The sequence below is a fragment of the Sinocyclocheilus grahami genome, unplaced genomic scaffold (assembly GCF_001515645.1).
Source record: "Sinocyclocheilus grahami isolate Dianchi unplaced genomic scaffold, SAMN03320097.WGS_v1.1 scaffold1466.1, whole genome shotgun sequence".
NCBI classification, from domain to species: Eukaryota; Metazoa; Chordata; class Actinopteri; order Cypriniformes; family Cyprinidae; genus Sinocyclocheilus; species Sinocyclocheilus grahami.
In genome coordinates, this window is record NW_015506645.1 from 160,568 (window position 1) to 179,815 (window position 19,248).

The 19,248-nt window shown below is 38.2% G+C and overlaps 1 protein-coding gene across 1 annotated transcript in view; it reads right to left on the reverse strand.

Moving 5' to 3' along the window:
• The window catches only part of LOC107570494 (gamma-aminobutyric acid receptor subunit alpha-2-like), a gene marked incomplete at its 5' end in the record, with an annotated part of 88,430 nt that overhangs the window by 14,497 nt on the left and 54,685 nt on the right, over positions 1 to 19,248 (reverse strand). The window contains 2 exons of the mRNA XM_016256723.1: positions 2,048 to 2,250; positions 11,052 to 11,204. Of these exons, the coding sequence (XP_016112209.1) occupies positions 2,048 to 2,250; positions 11,052 to 11,204 (356 nt within the window). The remainder of the gene's footprint in view (positions 1 to 2,047; positions 2,251 to 11,051; positions 11,205 to 19,248) is intronic.

The following is a 19,248-nucleotide window of genomic DNA, read 5'->3' on the forward strand; positions in this document are numbered from 1 at the left end:
TGCTGCTGCGTATGCCCTGGCATCCGAGCGAGATGTCAAGGAAGGGAGTCTTAGAGGACGTCTCACCCATAGAGAGATAGCTGACCAGCGTCTCTCTATAGGGGCATCTTCTCATAAGCGCTTTCGCGCATCGCCTCGATGTTGGCATAACTTGTATGCTGGAATCGATGGATGCGTGAGGAAAAAATGGCCTCTTCCATTTCTTCTCAATCTTTATATGGAAAACATCACCTGAGCTGGAGGGTTATGGCCAGAAAAATAACGTTCATCGAGATACTCGCAACATCACTTTCTTCACCTGCTTCACGGTAAGTAAAGCCTCGCCGTGGCGCGATCCATAATTTCCAAAAGCTCATCATACGCAGGACAGGAGGATTGGGAAGGCTCAGCCTCAGCTTCTTTGCCCTCCTCAGACATTTCCTGCTTTTGCTGGGCTGATCCCAGCAGAGCACTGGCCCCTGAATCAGACAATGTTAATGAAATAACATCATCCTCCAGCGGCTCACTCTCGTGCACAGCCGACGATCGCGAAAGGGAAAACCCCCCTTCAAACTCATCGGCCAGATCCACCTGCGATCCCCACGAGCTCATTCCCTTCCATGCCTCAGCAGCGGCGGGTCCTGAATCGCGGGAAGCAGATGGCTGCCCCTCTTTCCTCGAAAAAAGAAAAAATGCTCGCAGTGCACGCCGATTGCCCCCTCGGAGGCATCGCGTGTGTACTCTTCACCCAAACAAATAACGCATAGATCGTGTGTGACATCAGATGTCAAACAACGTCAACACTGATGCACACATCCTTAAACGCTTTGCTAGTGCTCGCCATAATGAGATGAATAGATCGCTCTTACCACAGAAATGCACGCTTCAAACAAAACAGTCAATGAAGACGAAGAAGAGAATGATGTGTGCTCCCGGCGGCCTATTTATACTATAGTCGCACCGGTAGTGACGTCATGGCTGTCGCCGGCCAACGAGTTGGTGTTTTTTCAATGTATGCTTCAGACACGGGTCACAACGAGGCGTTCCCCCATAGCGACCCCTAGAGGACGCAGTTCGAAGTTCCCATGAAAGGGAACAACATGTGCATATGTGTTTTTTTGTTGTTGTTTGATGTATTTGATACATCAGGCTTTTATGGCTCAGTATGATATATGTGAATATGGAGCACACTTGAGGAGAAAAAAAGTTTTATAAAAAAAAAGTTTTATTTAAAAGTCCAAACTGAGCAAAATATGCAATTTGGTGCTGATATTTATATGGTCAAAAAGTAAGATGAAATTCTGACAGCTTGTAATGTAAATCGGTGAGATTATTAATAAGAGTATACCAGACTACTTAGATAAAAATAATATAAAAATATTAGTTGTCACTCTATACGTGCCAATAATATGTCTTACATGTAATGCATAGTTTTATGTTCAAAGCTTTTATTGTGGGGGCAAAACATATAATACAATGATTATTGAGAGATGAACAAATAAACGTCCCTTTGACGATCATATTTGACATTGACATTTTAATGTGATTTTTCTAAAAAATATATATTATATAAAAAAATAGTATATCGTAAAATATTGCTAACAATATCAAAGGTATTCTAACATTTACTTTATAAAATCAGTAAAGATTTCACAGCAAAAAAACATGTGAACCACGAGCTGAATGTGGACAGATTTACAATTATACAAAAAGGTCTTTTACTTGCTAAAAAAAGTATAAACTATCAATAAGACGATAGAAGGCATGTACTAGATACTGTAGGCTTAATAGGGATAATCATGTTGCTGTCTAAAAGGAACAACTGAGATATTCAGGTGATCTTATTTTTAATTTTAATTTTTTTATAAAAAATTTTATTGGACAAGCCAAATCCACATCAACATGATGTGCTCTTGAATTACCATCAGTCACACTTCACTTCACTTTCACCTGTGACATCACATCACTCAAAAATTTACTGCACTGTCGCCACATCAATCAATCCGATTCATACGCCACCCCACCCAAACAACACAAAGCATGCTGGGACATGATTAATGATCATTACCTTGTCATTGACCACACTCTTGCCATCCCAAGCCCAGCCCCGCTTGGTGAAGTAGTTGACGGTGGCGAACTCAATCAGGGCAGAGAAGACAAAGGCGTAACACACTGCGATGAACCAGTCCATAGCTGTGGCGTAGGCGACTTTTGGCAGGGAGTTACGGGCGCTGATACTCAAAGTGGTCATAGTCAGTACAGTGGTCACACCTGAGAGGAATACAAACAATGACAACACAATGCAAATTACTATAATAAACTAATGCAGAGCTCTATTCAACTTTTTAAAAATTATTTATTTATTTATTAAACTCTGCAGAAATACAACTCAAACGTTTTCACATTATAACATGAACAGCACTCGGTTCCAACATTACATGAAAAATAAAACCTGTTTAGCAAACGTTTGCAGAGACAGGTGTGTAAAACACGGTTTCATAAACAAAAACAAATGCTGCATTGTGTAGTTATAGAGTAAAATATTATATAAAACACAGAACAACTGTAAAATAAAAAATAAATAAATTAAATAATAAATTAAAAGAACAAAACAAAATAAAACAATATATGTAATCTTTTTTTCAAACTGGTCAAAACTGGTTCACAAAAACACTACATCTCCAAATGGTTGGACAATATAAACAAACAAACAAACAAACAAAAAAAACTAACCAACCAAACAATCACATAAACAATAATTTAAGTAAGCACAACAGGTCTTTATACGTCAGAAGCAATCCCTGGAAACAAGCCTGCACTGGCCCTTTACGGGCCCACTTAGGGCTAGCCTAAGGGCCCCCAGCTGCAGCTGCTGGGCCTCTGAGATTTAGCTCATTGGCAAAACGTTGGCCCCTTAGTGCTGGCCCTGCACGGGCAGTCCTCACACAGCCCACACTAGTGCAGTGTGTTCCAAACGGGATATATCGCCCTCCGAAGGGCACTTCGGAGTGAAAACAATTATGGCAGCCATATTGAAGGATCATTCCAAACCGAAGTGCTCAAAACTGGTCACTTCAAAGCCCTTCAGAATGAAGAATTTCGAAGGGTATAACTGATGGACACTTTGGGTTGCCATGATCCTTTGTGCAGATTCTTTGCATGATGACGGCGCCTCCGTGTGGGCACGTGATGATGACGCAGAAGGGCACTTCAAGAAACGGTTGTTTGGTCCCCAACATCCTTCAACCCTTCGAAGCTCTCACTCCGGAGGGTAAACCCTTTGAAGGGATTAGGGCATAGGGATGAGCCCTTCCGAATGGAACACAGGGTTAATCTACAACAGGGGTGCCAAACCCTGGTCCTGATCAAACACACCTGAACCAACTAATTAGGATCTGAAGGAGCACTTGATAATTACAGACAGGTTTGTTTTATCAGGGTTATAACTAAACTCTGTAGAAAGGTAGATCTCCAGGAACAGGACGCACCCCTGATCTATAACAATAGATCTGTTTCATTTTAAATACTTTCAGCTACTATAACAACAGTTATTATACATCTGAAATGGATGCAGACACCACATAACTAATGTCTATATTATCAAAAATGTACAGTAGTCAAAGGGAATTCAGATCAATGTATTTATTAAATAGAAAAATAGAAAACATTCAATTCAGGTTAATACAGGTATATATAGCCAAAAATGTAAATACACAAAATTACAAAAGAAGCAAACAAAGCAATGTAAGATTGTAGGATTTCGTCATGTGAAAGTTGATGTGTGCGAGTCTTATCTGTAGTACATCAATGTCCAAACACTGTCCATAGCTGAAGCTGACTGATAGCAAATTAATAATCCAACCTCTTGTAATGAAAACACACCACATCTCTCAAACAACAGACTCTTCCTAACCAGGAACAATCAAAAATAGTCCAGACAATGGTCTCATGTCGAAATTACCTTTACATCCATATTCAAACTGGACCATGATGTGGTGTCCTTCTAAAATACAGACAAATTCACAGTCTTAAACTCTTAGCATCAATCCAAACATAGGCCATACATACATGTACCATTTTTGCAAAAAACATTAGCAATGTGCAAAAAAAAAAAAAAACTCCTTTAGACTGGGCTTGAAATGACACATTTCCTAACCAGGACGCAGCACAATATGTTCAGCAGGTGAGCCAGGCTGGCTACTGCTGCTTGCTATTGCTAATTCTCTCTACCACATGGCTTTACTTAAAGGCACAAAATGTAAGATTTTTTTTTATTAGAATATCCCAAAACCACTAGAACAGTGTGATATATTTTGCTGACTTGTGTACTTCCATTATCCCAAATGTTTTGAAGAATGTTTAAATCCAGATAAATAAGCTATTTTAACTACTGTAACGGACCGTGTCCATAGTGTCATTGCGTCGCCTGCCAATGACGTCATAACCGATTTTTCCGGTTTTATTTTCTTGAAAACATGGAAACCTCAAAGACAATTTAATATGTTATGCATTTTATTAGACAGGTGACGAACGCACAGAGTAGCATTATAATGGAAATTTCAATACACTCAAATGTATCTAGTATAAAACAGCCCTGTTTTACACCACATACGCATGACCGGAAGAAGCAGAAGCGGTCGATTGTGGCATAATAAAAGCTCTGCTGCTATCGAGCCGCGTATCGCGCTCGTCCTTCATTAGCAATCACTCCAGCGGCCTCGTTTCACTTCCACGACATTTAGCCCCACCCTGCTTCATACTACAGTGACCTTAATAAGTCTTTAATACATTAGCTCATCAATTAACATGATTTCTGCCCGAGTCCCGTCGGATTGCATCAGCTGTGGGGATGAAGACGACAACTCCAATGTTCCACACTCGTCACGGCGTCATCAAACTACGCCTTTGTTTCTTGTTTGTTTTGAATATGCGCCCTCTAGCGACGAAAACGTACATATTGTGCCTTTAAGGAAGCCTAAAACACACTAGCATCCCTAGTGGTAAGGAAGAAAACGGCCCACAAAATTCTTATTAACAGGCTCATGTGTGGGCTGCTCACAGAGAGCCTTTGGTGAGCCTAAAGCTGTGGGCCTCACCTGGGCAAGACCGCACTGGGCCTGTTTAGGTTTGGTGTGGGCTGGCCCTAGCCCACTGTGCCCGCAAAAAACCAGCATGGGCCCTGCAAGGACATGTTTGCAGGAAACACATCATCCTCTGTGACACAGGAGAAAGTATTTTAACATAACAAAAATGACTTTGAAAGACCGAATGTCTCTAAAGCTTGAGTCTGTAAGGACCCTGCTGTTATATTTTCAGTGCACCACATGGTTTCAAGTCTTTGGGCTTCTAATCATCCAAAAACACGACAAACCTTTGGCCTCTAACGCCTGAATTGCTCTCATTCTTTTACATTTCTGTTGCTCTCTGCTGTGTTTACTGAAATGAAAGTATTTTTAGAAAATGCCTTGTGAACTACAAGGAAGGGCTTGAATAATTCTGTTTTGAGGGGGATAATACAAGACGATGACAGCCTTGTTCAGTCATGGAACAGGGAAGACAATAACCTTAATGAGAATGGTCACTTTCACGACTTTTAGTTTGCAGTGCTCTGAATGCTCTCAGCTGAGACTCTGTGAAATCGTAAAGGGATTCTGGAGAGGAACCTGTGCGTTCCTGACTCCTGCATGATCCAGGTCTGCAATGACAGATCGGCCTGACAGACGGCAAGCTTGGGGACGGCAATTGTGAACATGCACATAAACAAATGCTTCCAATTCATTTCCATCGCCGTCAAACTCTTCCGTATTCAATCCCAGGTGGGACGAACATGACAGCAGTTTGAAACAGGCTGACAACCAGAGAAGTGCAGAGAGCGAGTGTAGGATGGATCACCTTCCCCTGACTGTCAGACACCTTCAGCCATAATGCAGGTATCCATCCAGTGACAAAGCAGTCAATGCATCAGTCAGATTCTAAAAAAGACGCTACAGTGAAAGTGAAAGGCGAAAGAGGTCAATAAAATAGCACACAACGGAAACATTTCAACTGACCATCTTAAATGTGATTACAAATCGTAGGAAGTGCATTACTTCAGTCTGCAAATATAATAGAGAACACATTTACACAGGAAGTGGAGAGACATTTACCCATTAGTCATTGTGAACCTCCTCATTAGGCCTACTTTTCAAAAAATGGCTAAAGCAAAAGGTTACTAGGCAAGTAAAGTGCACCAGTTATGTGATTATAATTTTATTAAAATAATATTTATACAATTAAATTTGAAAGTAAAAAGACATACTAATTCACAAATAATTGGTCAATTAACCAAATATTTTTTTATATTAAATTTCACAACAGTCATTAATCAATAGAATTTAGGGTTTAATTAATTAATTAATTAATTAAATAAATAAAGTAGGCAAGTGTACTAGTTTAAAGTGCAACAGTTGTGATTATAATTTAAATAAAAATAAAAATAATATTTAAATAATACAATTTTACAGTAAGACGACACACATTAGTCAAATCATTGTTTTATATTAAACCTCACAACAGTCATTAATCACTACATCTAGGGAAGTAAATAAATAAATAAATAAATAAATACTAGTCAAGTGTACTAGTTTAAAGCGCAACAGTTATGTAATTATAACTGTAATAAAAAAATGACTTTATGCTGAATGCTGTAAATTAATCTAAATCATTTTTATATTAAACATCACAACAGTCATTACTTGTAGGGATAAATAAAGTATAGCAGATTATACTATAATTTATTGAATATGGAGTTTATTATACTGGTGTGCAGGGAGGGGTGAAGAACACGGAGGAACCCTGATTGGCTGGGTAGCAGGTGATTTGCTTGCTGAAGGGTTCAAATCTTTAATCATCTCATTCGTAGAGATGCTGTCAGACTCTAGACCGCAGGATGGAGAAGTATCAGTTTTGGCATGGAGAGAAATGTAATGGAACACACTTCAGCACTTCAGGGAGATGAAAGGAACAGACTCCAACAGCCTGAAACAACTTCAAATGCTTTGGCACTTAAAAAAAAAGCAAAACACCCTCTGAAAATCCACCATCCTAAATGTAGGTTATAAAATAGCACAGTGACCAGCAGAATAACTGAATTCGGTGTAATTATTTTTCATTTTCCATCAAGTATCATTATCGACCAATCTGCAAATAACCCCAGCCGAGCCATTATACATCAAGAAACCAGACACTTTCTTCTCCACTGTCAAATTAAAGAAATAGTTCACCTAAAAATGAAAGTTTACTTACCCTCAGGCCATCCAAAATGTAGATCAGTTTGTTTCTTCATCAGACAAAGCTATATTATGGATTGAAGTTAAAAACGTCTTGGTGGATTTGTTTATTATAAACATGCAGCTTTTCGCTTCACAAGATGTTAACTGATGGACTGGAGTCGTGTGAATTTCTTCTGGATTATTGTGATGTTTTTATCAGCTGTTTGGACTCTTATTCTGACGGCACCCATTCACTGCCGAGGATCCATTGGTGAGCAAGTGATGTAATGCTACATTTCTCCAAATCTGTTCCCATGAACAAACAAACTCATCTACATCCTGGATGGCTTGACGGTGAGTTTTCAGCAAATTTTCATTTTTGAGTGAATTTGAACATTCTTTTAGCATAATACAACCAGTTAATTTCGATTAAGCTAAGACAAAACACTTTTGGAGATGTTCAGATTGTGAATACCTCTCTTTTGCATGCTATAAAAGTGACTGGTGAAGAAACAAACTCATTTACATTTTGGATGGCTTGATGGTGAGTAAAATTTTCATTTCTAGGTAAACCATTCTTTTTAACTATGCTTTCATTTTCTTAAAGCATTTGACCGCATTTTCACAGAAAAAAAAGAACATTCTTCTCTCATTAATTCACACACGTCGCTCCAAACCAGTATTACTTTCTTTCTTATGTGAAGCACAAAATAAGATACTAGGCAGGGGTGTTTCCCCAAAACAACTATGCACTGTAAAAAAAAAAATCTGTGAGATTTACAGTAAAATACCAGCAGCTGTGGTTGCCAGAACTTCACCGTAAAAAATATGGTAGCAACATTTTAGGTTTTACAGGCTTAACTTAAATTCACAATAAAATACCGTATTTCATTAACTGATGTAATGTTAATAAACCAATATATTGAAGTACTAATGTTTTGAACCATTGTAATGCTCTGATAACCACCAAAAACTGGTGCTGGTGAGAAAGTCACATGATGAACCAAAGCTCATCACAAACAGCTTTTCTACGAGCTGAGGAGGGCAATACTTTTATATAGAAGGTGCACAGTGTCATTCACACAAACACTAAACCCCATCATGGTGACACACGATACTGAAGTAATGCAATAAACATTAATTTAACAACATTAGATGTAAGATTAAACCCTAATGCACACAACTAATAAGAAAAAAATTTATTTCAACAAAAAAACATAAAATATGAAGTGTCATGCAGGGAATTCCGGGAGAGTCAATTTACGGTTTATCACTGTAAATTATACAATGACTTTTTCTTTTTCACTTCTAAAGACTGTATTTTTAACAGTATTTTACTGTAAAATTACATTAAATGCAATTACATTTATTCACTGAATATAGTATGGAAATGACTGTTAACCAGTTAACAGGTTTTTACTGTAGCATTTTTACAGACTTTTACTGTTAAAATCACAATAATTTTTTACAGTGTGGTCGTAAGTTCCGACCTTATCAATAGAGTTAAATGGAATTAACGACCATAGTTAGCTAACTATGCTTTTGGGAAACGCACCCCAGAATGGCTGCTTATTTCCAGTCAACAAAAGTAAATGCGTATAGACGTGCTGTCAATATCCAAAATGAAAAAATTTTTTTTATACTGAATTAGTCAACATGACTCACACACTACAAGTCTTCTAAAGTCATATGATAGCTTTGTTTATCATTTATTCACAAAAAAAACTGTCACAATGCGATCATTCACAACATGAAAAACTAAGATATTTGGCATCACTTTCGTCAAACCTGGTGCAATGTTTTTTTTAGACACCATATTTGAACTGAACTTGTTTTTTGAGATTTGAGAGTTGTCGCTAATGGCAAGATTTTCCACAAACGGCTTCATAATTTTGGTGTACTCCTTTCACGAAGCTATTGCATCACATCAGAGGACTACAGAATATAACACATGAGTCATACAGAACGATTTTATGGTGCATTTTTGTTATTTTTGGAGCTCGAAAGCCCCAGTCCCCATTATGAAAAGCACTCTGGGCATTCCAGCGATATAACTGCTTTTGTGTTTCACAGAAGAAAGAAACACATATGGGTTTGCAATAACATGAAGGTAAGGAAATGAACAGAATTTTCACTTTCAGCTGGACTAATCCTTTAATACTTTACTAATGCAACAAACTAAAAAACACATGGCCGCGCCGTGTACGTACAAGTGTCATAATAAAGTATACATTAGATAACACTAATATATTTAGCCTGGAGCACGTTTTCAATTATGTAGCTCTCGACTGCCTTCATGCTTATCTGAGCTCCATTTTAATGCCATTATCTCTATTTCAACTTTAATATCTCAACACCTCATGAAACTCTAATAAGCAATCAATGACATGGTAAAAATGTCATAGCGCTTTTTCACAAATTAATTTGAAGTTCTACAATTAATGTCATTAATACACTGACTTTTCAGGGTTATTATTTGACAAGGCAAGATCTCTTTTGAGAGTACTAACTCTGAACATTTGTCTGATGGCAGGTTGTTTAAAAGGCTTATATAATAAACGGATAGTGCGAGAAAGATAAGAGACAGAAAGAGTGACTGGGACAGCTGAAGAACTGCCAGAAAGACTCCAGCGACAGAGAGAAACCGACGACAGAATAAAGACACAGGCAAAAAGAGAGAGACAGACGGTAGGGGCAGAAAGACATCTGAACCTATGCCAGAGGGGCTCATCTCCTCAGCGTTACCTGCTTAGCAACACAGAACTCAGGGAATCTCCACGGTAACCGAATTGTTCCGTACCTGAGCTCCATAAATCCTCACAGAAATGCTCAGAAAGGACCGGTTTCCCCGTGAAAAGTCTCTAATCTAGGGCAGAGGACTCTGGAGCCAGAGGCTCCCAGGGCTCCCTGTGCATTTTATGGCTTGAAGGTCACATCTTCAGTTACAATAGTGTTTCTCTGGATTCTGGAGTACAGAAACATTTTGGATGTTTTCAATACCTACAATAACTAATTTAGGTCATAGAGTCTAACCTGATGAACTAGAATCAGGTGTACTGCTAAATTGGAAAACATGCTCCAATTTTTTTGCACCAAAACTTCATTCTTTCGTACTTTCAGCCAAAACATCTCTTCAATTTTCTCCTTAGAAATGAATGGGTAACTATGGTAACTGGGATTTTTCTGTACCATGAATATTTCTCAGTTAATTTCTTCAACAACATACATAAATGATATATAGACACACACTACATAGAGCACATATATCTATTGTTAGAATTGTAAATCTAGACTCAATATCAGCCATGTCAATTTTAATCTAAGATCATGCCTTCACTTTATTCGGCTCAGTGTGACCTTAGTCCTCCATTAATCTGTCACAGTAAATTAATATATGCAGACTTTCTGCATCAGTTCGGCTAGAGGCCAACAGTGCGTCATAAAATCCTGCAGAAGTCAGAAAATCAGTTTGGCAACAGTGACTGCGTGGAAAGTTGCAATTGTAATCAACCATTATATTCAGACATTACCATATAACATGATAATATCACTCAAGATGATGGTTTCTGGTTAGTATAGTCTATTTATGATATTAAAACACCTCACATTTGAATTCCAAGTGACAATACACATAAAAGTAGGCTTCAATGAACCAAAAAAGGGGTCTTGAGCCATTTGAAATCCTGTAAAACTAAGAAAGAACTGCATGCTCATTAAAGTCTCTTTAAAGTTGTCAAAATTAATTATGCTCTCAACAGCATTTTTACTCTGCATTATATCACTCTGAAGTTTGTGACTAAGTTACTAAGGGATTAAACTCACCAAAAACAGTCCGGGCCGGAACAGACTCTCGGTTCAGCCAGAAGGACACCTGGGAAAGGATGACGGTCATGATGCACGGCAGGTAGGTCTGAATCACAAAATAACCGATCTTCCTCTTCAGATGGAAGTGGGCTGTCATCACTGTGTACTCACCTGTGAGGAAAAAAGAGAGTTATGGGTAACAGTCCAAAATGAGACTAAAAATTGGCTTTGTTGGGTAAATAACACCAACTGGCATTTATCATTCTCAACATAATACATGGTTTAAATGATATAAATGCAACATTAATGAGTAAGTAATGTGAGAGATTCAAGTCAGATATACAAGCGGTTTATTTATAAAGCTTAGTGACTTCTGACAACTTTTATCGTAATGGAAAATTCATCAATTAGATGTTTATCTAGGAGCCTACAAATATTTCTATAAAAATAAATTGCATATATTTACATGAAATTATATGTTTACAAAGAAATCGCCTCCTTTAAGGAATAGTTCACCCAAAAATGAAAATCTACTCATGTACTCTTCCTCATGAGTTTGTTTCTTCATGAACAGATTTGGAGAAATGTAGCATTACATTACTTGCTCACCAATGAATCCTCTGCAGTGAATGGGTGCCGTCAGAATAAGAGTCCAAACAGCTGATAAAAACATCACAATAATCCACAAGTAATCCACACACATTAACTTCAGTGTGCGTTTAGCTCCTGAGGAAGCAGAAAGCGGCCATTGAAAGGATTTCGTGCCGTCCCTATTCTCGAGAGATGTGGGACGAGTTTTTGGGTGGAATGCTGTCTTCTCTATGAGCAAGCGGGATGCGCTAGGTATAATGAATTCGCAAGACTGACTATAAGAAACAGGTAGGAACGTCTTCCTTTCTGCTCTCTCCTGAGGAATAGTAGTTAGTGTTTTCACAAGTGCATTTAGTTCTCGAAGGGGTTTAAGGCACTCATAGTGATTCATTGGCATCTGTTCTCATATGATTCTTTTCAGAGTGATAGAATCTGTCGTTTGAACTAGCGTGCTTGAGGTTAAATGCGCGCTTTGTGCGATGCGGTCGCAGTAATTGGTTCCAACCAGGCTTGACTCTCTCTCGAGGGATAAGAGTTGAGCGCCTGCACCCCATGGTCAGGTCCCGTGACCGCCATTACAGTGAGGTGGGATTAAGCGCAGGGGTTGTAGGCAGAGCACGGACGAGTCAAACAGGAAGTTTTCTTTTTTTGGCTCCTCCTTGTTGACTCAAATAACACTATTGTTCTTAATGTGTCAAATTCTGAGTAATTAGGGACAGAAAAGTGCTGTAGTTAGGTAGTGGCCTAAGTTGTTAGGCTCTCTGTGAGCCTTCTTTTCTACTGCGAGAGTTGTTAGACCTCCTCCCACATTAGAGGGTTTTCTTTATTAAGACTTTCACTCCTTAGAGCTCCGCTATGATAACTATTGCGAGTTGTACAGTAGGCTCTCTGTGAGCCTCCTTTGTAAATGCCTCCTCTAAAATCCATGCTTATGGTAAGAGCTTATCTTACCGAGGCCTGAGCGTAGGATATCGTTAGTCTCCTCTCAACTTTAGAGAGTCGTCATGCTGAGGCTTTCGTTTCCAGAGCTCAGTTTGCATTTGGTAAGATGCTAGGCTTTGTGAGCCTCCTTGGCCATTGTGAGCATCATCAGGCCTCCTCTCATTGGAGAGAGTTATCAATAGAGTGTGCAAAATGGGAGCAGGTGAAGAAGTGGCACTCTGTAAATAGAACTTCAAAGAGCATGATTATGAAATGCATATTGCAACTGAGGATATTCTGAAAGAGCTGATGTCACAAACCAGGGGAGGGAAAGATAAATGTAATTATAAGCTGGGAGCTCTTTGAGGAATGCCACAATTACACCTCATCTCATGAAGCCCTTGATGAAAAGATCAGAATCAGAATCAGAAGAATCAGAAAGAGCTTTATTGCCAAGTATGTTTGCACATACAAGGAATTTGTTATAGTGTCACAAGCTTCCAGTACACGGAGACAACAACAACACACAGATAATAAAAATGAGATGTGAATACAATACACATGCATAAATATAAACCACAAAAAAATAATAAATTGTATGTACAGGTGTGGTATAGATGGAATAGGAATAGAATAAAATAAAATAAGTTGTAGGGATGTACTAGGGTTTAGGGTGATAAATAATTATAAGGTTATTGCACATACTGTACTTTAATTGCACAATGGGAGAACATTAACTGTTCATGAGGTAGATTGCCTGGGGAAAGAAACTGTTCTTGTGCCTGGCTGTCCTGGTATTCGCTGCTCTGTATCGCCGACCAGATGGCAAAAGTTCAAAAAGGAGATGACTTGGATGTGATGGATCCAGAGTGATTTTTTTGAGCCCTTTTTCCTTCAGGCCTTTCCACACTGATGCAGGCTCATTTGCAGAAAACTGGTGTTCTAGCATTTTAGTGTAGTTCCTCTTGGCCACTCTAATCTCATTATTCAGTGTGTTTCTGGCCTGATTGTACAAGACTCTGTCCCCCCTTTTGTAGGCGTCCTCTTTGGCCTGACGAAGATGACGAAGTTTTGCTGTAAACCATGGCTTATAATTATTGAATGTTAAATGAGTCCTGGTAGGGATGCACGTCTTCACAGAAACTGATATATGATGTTACAGATTCCGTGTGCTCGTCCACATCGTTGGTGGATGCTTCAAAAACACTCCAATCAGTGCAGTCGAAACAGGCTTGCAATGCCTGCTCTGTTTCGTTGGTCCATCTCTTCACAGACTTTACTACAGGTTTAGCAGATTCAAGTTTATGCCTGTAAGTTGGTATAAGATGAACAAGGCAGTGGTCAGAGAGTCCTACAGCTGCTCTGGGGACCGAGCGATATGAATCCTTTATTGTGGAGTAACAATGGTCTAGTATATTACTGTCTCTGGTGGGACATGTAACATGCTGTTTGTATTTTGGCAGTTCACGGGAAAGATTTGCTTTATTAAAGTCCCCGAGAATGATTAAAACAGAGTCCAGGTTGTTGTTCTGTCTCTGTGATCAGATCAGCGAGTTTCTGTAAAGCTGCGCTCACGTGTGCTTGCGGAGGAATGTAAATACTCACGAGAATGAACGAGTGAAACTCCCGCGGCGAATAGAACGGCTTACAGTTAATGAAAAGCACTTCTAGATCGGAACAGCACATCTTCTTTAACGCTGTAAAATCTGTACACCACCTTTCATAGATGTAAAAACATGTCTCGCCGCCATGCACTTTTCCCGTCTGCGTCGCGATCTGCTCTAAGCAGCTGAAAGCCCGGGAGACTCAACGCGCTGTCCGGAATGGCATCATTCAGTGTGAGAAATGGGAAAAAAATCCTGTGTGAAAAATCCTTATTTGTCCGGGAGAGCAGATTAAGTTCGTCCGTTTTGTTGGGTAGAGAGCGGAGATTCGCCATATGGATGCTCGGCAACGGCATTCTGAATCCGCGCTTCCTGAGCTTCACGAGCACACCGGCTCTCTTCCCCCGTCTGTGCGTCCTGAAGCGTTTGATCAGCGCCGCAGCTCCGCCAACTACAACGTTCAGCAAAACGTCTGAATAAACGAAATCCGGTAGAAGATTGTGTGGTGTGTACTGCCGAATGTTCAGCAGCTCATCCCTGGTAAAACTGATTGTTTTTGAGAAACAAAAAACAGGAAAAACGAACAAAAACAGTACAAACACTGGAGAGCCAAACACTGAGGCTGCCGTCTGCGGCGCCATCGCATTTAATCAGGTCAGGTCATCGCATTTGATCAGGTCAATATGCAGCGACTCTACGGAGACAGTTTGTTACCGAGCAAAATGGCATAAAGAGAGAAAATCTCCTTGACATCATCATGAGGATTTTAACCTCATTATCACAGAGCATTATCCCAACCACATGAAAAGACACAGAAATGTGGCAAGCCACCTGGAAATGGAGAATCTCTACCGGCAAGCGGCCCACAAGACACAGAGAGAGAGAGAACTGAAAGATGGAGGAAGACATTGGTTGCCCATGGCAACAGAAGGGAGAAATCTATCTGGTGCTTTTGGATCTTGTGGAGGATGCCATTTGGCAAAGGGGGGGGGGGGGGGTCTCCTCGTCCTTTCTGCAGAGGAAGCACAGACGGATTTTAGCCAGCTTTAATCCTGTAAAACCCACTCTTTTCTTTTCTTGTTCAAGTGCACACGGCATCCTCTCTGAGTTCCTCCTTTCACAAGCACCAGTCAGCTCAGCACGGAGCCGTGTAGGGGAAAATAAGCACAGATGAGGCTGAGCCACATTTGATTTAATTTAATTAACAGCAGTCCACTGGAGAAACAACATGATGAAATGTAAATGTGCGAAGAGAGACACAAAAAAGAAAGTGAGAGTTCAGGCCTGTATGTCTGTGAGAATGTGTCTCTACTGACTAAAAAGATGAGTATTTAAGAGACTGTATCATTATTGCGGAGAAAGAAATAGCTCTTTCAAAACCTGGAGTGCTGCCTACTTTGGATTTTACAGGATTTTAAAAGGATTTTAAAGGATAAATCATACACACCACTCTTAACATGAAGACTGCTCCAAATGGTTGGCAGCAACCTTGCTGGCTTCTTGTATACCACATTTTGGCCAACATATACCACAAGTTCTGGCAGCATCACGTGTATCCCGGAATTATTATTGTTAACTAAAACGAATAAAAAAACGTTTGTTAATTGTTAAAAAAAGTTAAAATAAAAAATAAACCTGAACCAAAACTAAAAGTTAAATAAAAATAAATTAAACGTAAATAGTACTGTTTAAAAAAAAAAAAAAATTATGAAAGCAGATCACAAAATTGCTAAAAAAATAAACTAAAATTAAAATGAGAACTGATTATATATATTAGATTTAAAACTTAAACTAAAGAAAAGTTGGAAAAATTGCCTAGGCAGCAACTAAGATAAGTTGAAGCACTAAAATTACTATTTGGGAAAAAACAAAACAAAACTAAAACTGAAATAAAAACAAAAACAAATTAAATATAAATATAAAAATGACATAAGCAGATACAATGTCTAAAAAATTATCTAAAAAAAAAAAAAAATGAAATGAAAATCACAAATGTTGCCTTGGCAGCTAAAATAAGTTTAAGCTGAAGCACTAAAATTGGAAGTAGCCCTAACCCTAACCCTAACCCTAACCCTAACCTAACCTAACCTAACCTAACCCTAAACTGGAGATAAATAAAAATGAAAACTGAACTAAAACTAAAAGAAACCTCAATAGCAAACAAATAAAAATGACAAAATATAAAAGATAAAGATAAAATAAAATAAAAAAAGTTGCATTTGCAATTAACTGAAATAAAATTAAATGAAACCTAAACAGAAATGTAAAAAAAAAACAGTATTACAAATGACTAATTCAACTAAATAAATTAAAATAAAATGAACTGAAACAAACTAAACTGAAAATATAAAAATAAAAACTCATTTTAAAATGTATAAAAACTATTATAATATATACAAAATAGTAAAAAATAACACTCCTGCAAGGAGATTTGTAGTCCCAGAATGCATTGCGACAAGCTCACTGAAGAAAAAAACACTATTTGTGCTATGTATTATGCATATTAGTGTGTGTTGTTAGCTTAGCATCATGCTAATGTCAGTATCTATTGGAATCAATTGTGGGTTCAAATAGGTTTAGCCTATGTAGATTGTTCCAAATCAGTCTCTTATGAGGTTCCATTTAATGAGGGTTTTGCCTATGTAGGCAGTATACAGTGAGGCAGCTCACTAGGTTTTGTAACAGAGCTAGCGTGTGTGAGTGTGTGTCCGAGCTGGAGTCTGTGCACCATGAAGATGTTAATTAAAGCATGAAGTTGACGATCAGTCACAGGAGGTCACAGGAGCTGCCATGATTCCAGAACACACACTGGTTCCATTCCAAACCCTAGTGAGCTGCACTACTATTTACATGTAGTACAAGCAGATGGTTTATATGACAGCATCATAATCAAAGTCAAAGCCCATGAGTGGCAAAACTAAAATGCTCTACAAATACAGTAGGTCCATTGACACTTACTTAAAAATAACACTTCCTATATTGGGAATGATGGTTCCATGAAGAACCTTTAATATCCATGAAAGTGGATATTTGAAAGTGGAAAGAGCTGGGAGTGTGCATGATGCCTAAAATGTTGTCTAGAAAGGCAGCTCCCTAGGGTTTGGAACTGAGCTAATATATTACAGCAGCACTACGCTTGGCACAAAGATTCTCATTAATAAGAATCCTGACCTCACCTTGACCTGAAGAACAACACAGGTGACTCAATTGACAAAAGACAATTGTTTTTTTTTTTACACATCATTTAATGAAAACAAAGAAATGGCCCTCTGAGACACGACTATATGGTGGGTGTTTGAAAAGGGGCATGACACAGCAATAAAACATCTGCTGAAATCTGTCTTCAAACACAATGTTATGCTCTCAACAGCATTCAATGTATTCTTACAAAAAATTTCTTAATATAATTTTTTTTTTTACTTAGAAATATCTAAAAATGCTTAAACCAAGACACATTTACACAAAATCAAGTCTTGTTTTCTGAAAAATGTATCAAAATTAAGTCAGTTTATGCATGAAATCAATATCTGTCAATGGGGTAAGAAACAATCTTGTTTGAATTAAGTTTATTTTTCTTACCTCATTGACAGTTACTTTTTGTTAACACTCTAAAATAAGGCTATATTAAAGTTAGTTAATTCATTAATTCTCGATTTAAGAATGTTTAGATATTTGCATTGGAAAAAAAACTAATACTAAGTAAAAAAATAGCAAATTATTGTGGTCTCAGCTATTTCAGATTCTATTTCCATTGTTAAAAGAAAACAAACTCTGGTTGGTTGCTTTTACGTTTATCAAACAATCTCTTCATGTCTAAGTGGATGTTTTTTGTTTTGTTTTTTGGCCATAATAATCTGCAGTGTATACTAGACATTATGCTGATAGAAAAAAGCCTGATTGCGGCCAGCATACACATACAAACACAAAAGCATAAAACAATGATGACAGATCTGCACTGCTAATTACTGCTAGCGAGCATGTATCACTCGCTCCCACAGCAACCGTGATGCTGATCATCTGATGCTGCCTGGGATCCAGATGTCTCAACTCCTAAGCACAGACAGTATGCCAACATCATTTGAGCTTTCCCCTTCTCTCTCTGTCTCTCATTTTCCATCTTTTCGCAAGGGAAACTCAGCCTCTTAAATGAAACTTTCATCATCAAGCATGTTCCCCAGTAATGATCTCACGAAAACACACACATCTCAGCGTGTGAACATCATGATAGACAGAAAAGGGGTGAACAAAACTGACAGAGGGGCAAGTTTGTGATTAAAGCAGTAGTTCACCTAAAAATAAACAAAAGACTGTGTAATATATGCACCCTCATGTAATTTCATTACATTTCATGTAATTGTTGTCTTGTCATTTTGTAAATTTACTATTTACATTTTACCAGGTTCCAAAAGACATTGGGTTACAGCAGGGTTAATGGGTTACATTGAGTGAATAATAAGAGAAATCTTATTTCATGTTCCGAAAGTCCTACAGTTTTGAAAGCACATTAGGGTTTTCATTTTTGGGCAAACTATTCCTTTAAGATCTGCTGCATTGTGACATTATTTTCATGATAATTAACTACATTCCCACTTCATTATTCTCATTACTGTAATGCGTCTGGACATTTTACAGACAATGTTTTTTTTGTAATTCTCATTATTCTCAATGGAACTTCTCATTCGATTCTCATTAATGTAACAAACTGCTTGATTATCACGAAAATAATGTCATAAAATCTTCCTAAAAATAGGCTTCATGTTCTTTAAGCAAAATATTATTTCAAATATTTCCTTTCCTGATTTTTGGGGTGAAATATGACAAGGAAAATAAAAAGATTCACTCATTTTTATACAACACCGAGTGTGCATTCGTTGTTATCTTAAAGGTCACATATTGTACAACTTTCTGGAGTTTTATTTTAGGTTTTGATGTCCTTAAAAATATATATTTGCGGTATAAGTACCAAAAACCATCTCAATATATTTTTACAGCTCCTTTCTCAGGAGCTCTGCTGAGAACAGGTAGATTTGGGCCTGTCTAATTAATATTCATGAGCCTCTCTTCTGATTGGCCTGTTTTTTTCTGAGTGACGCACGGCC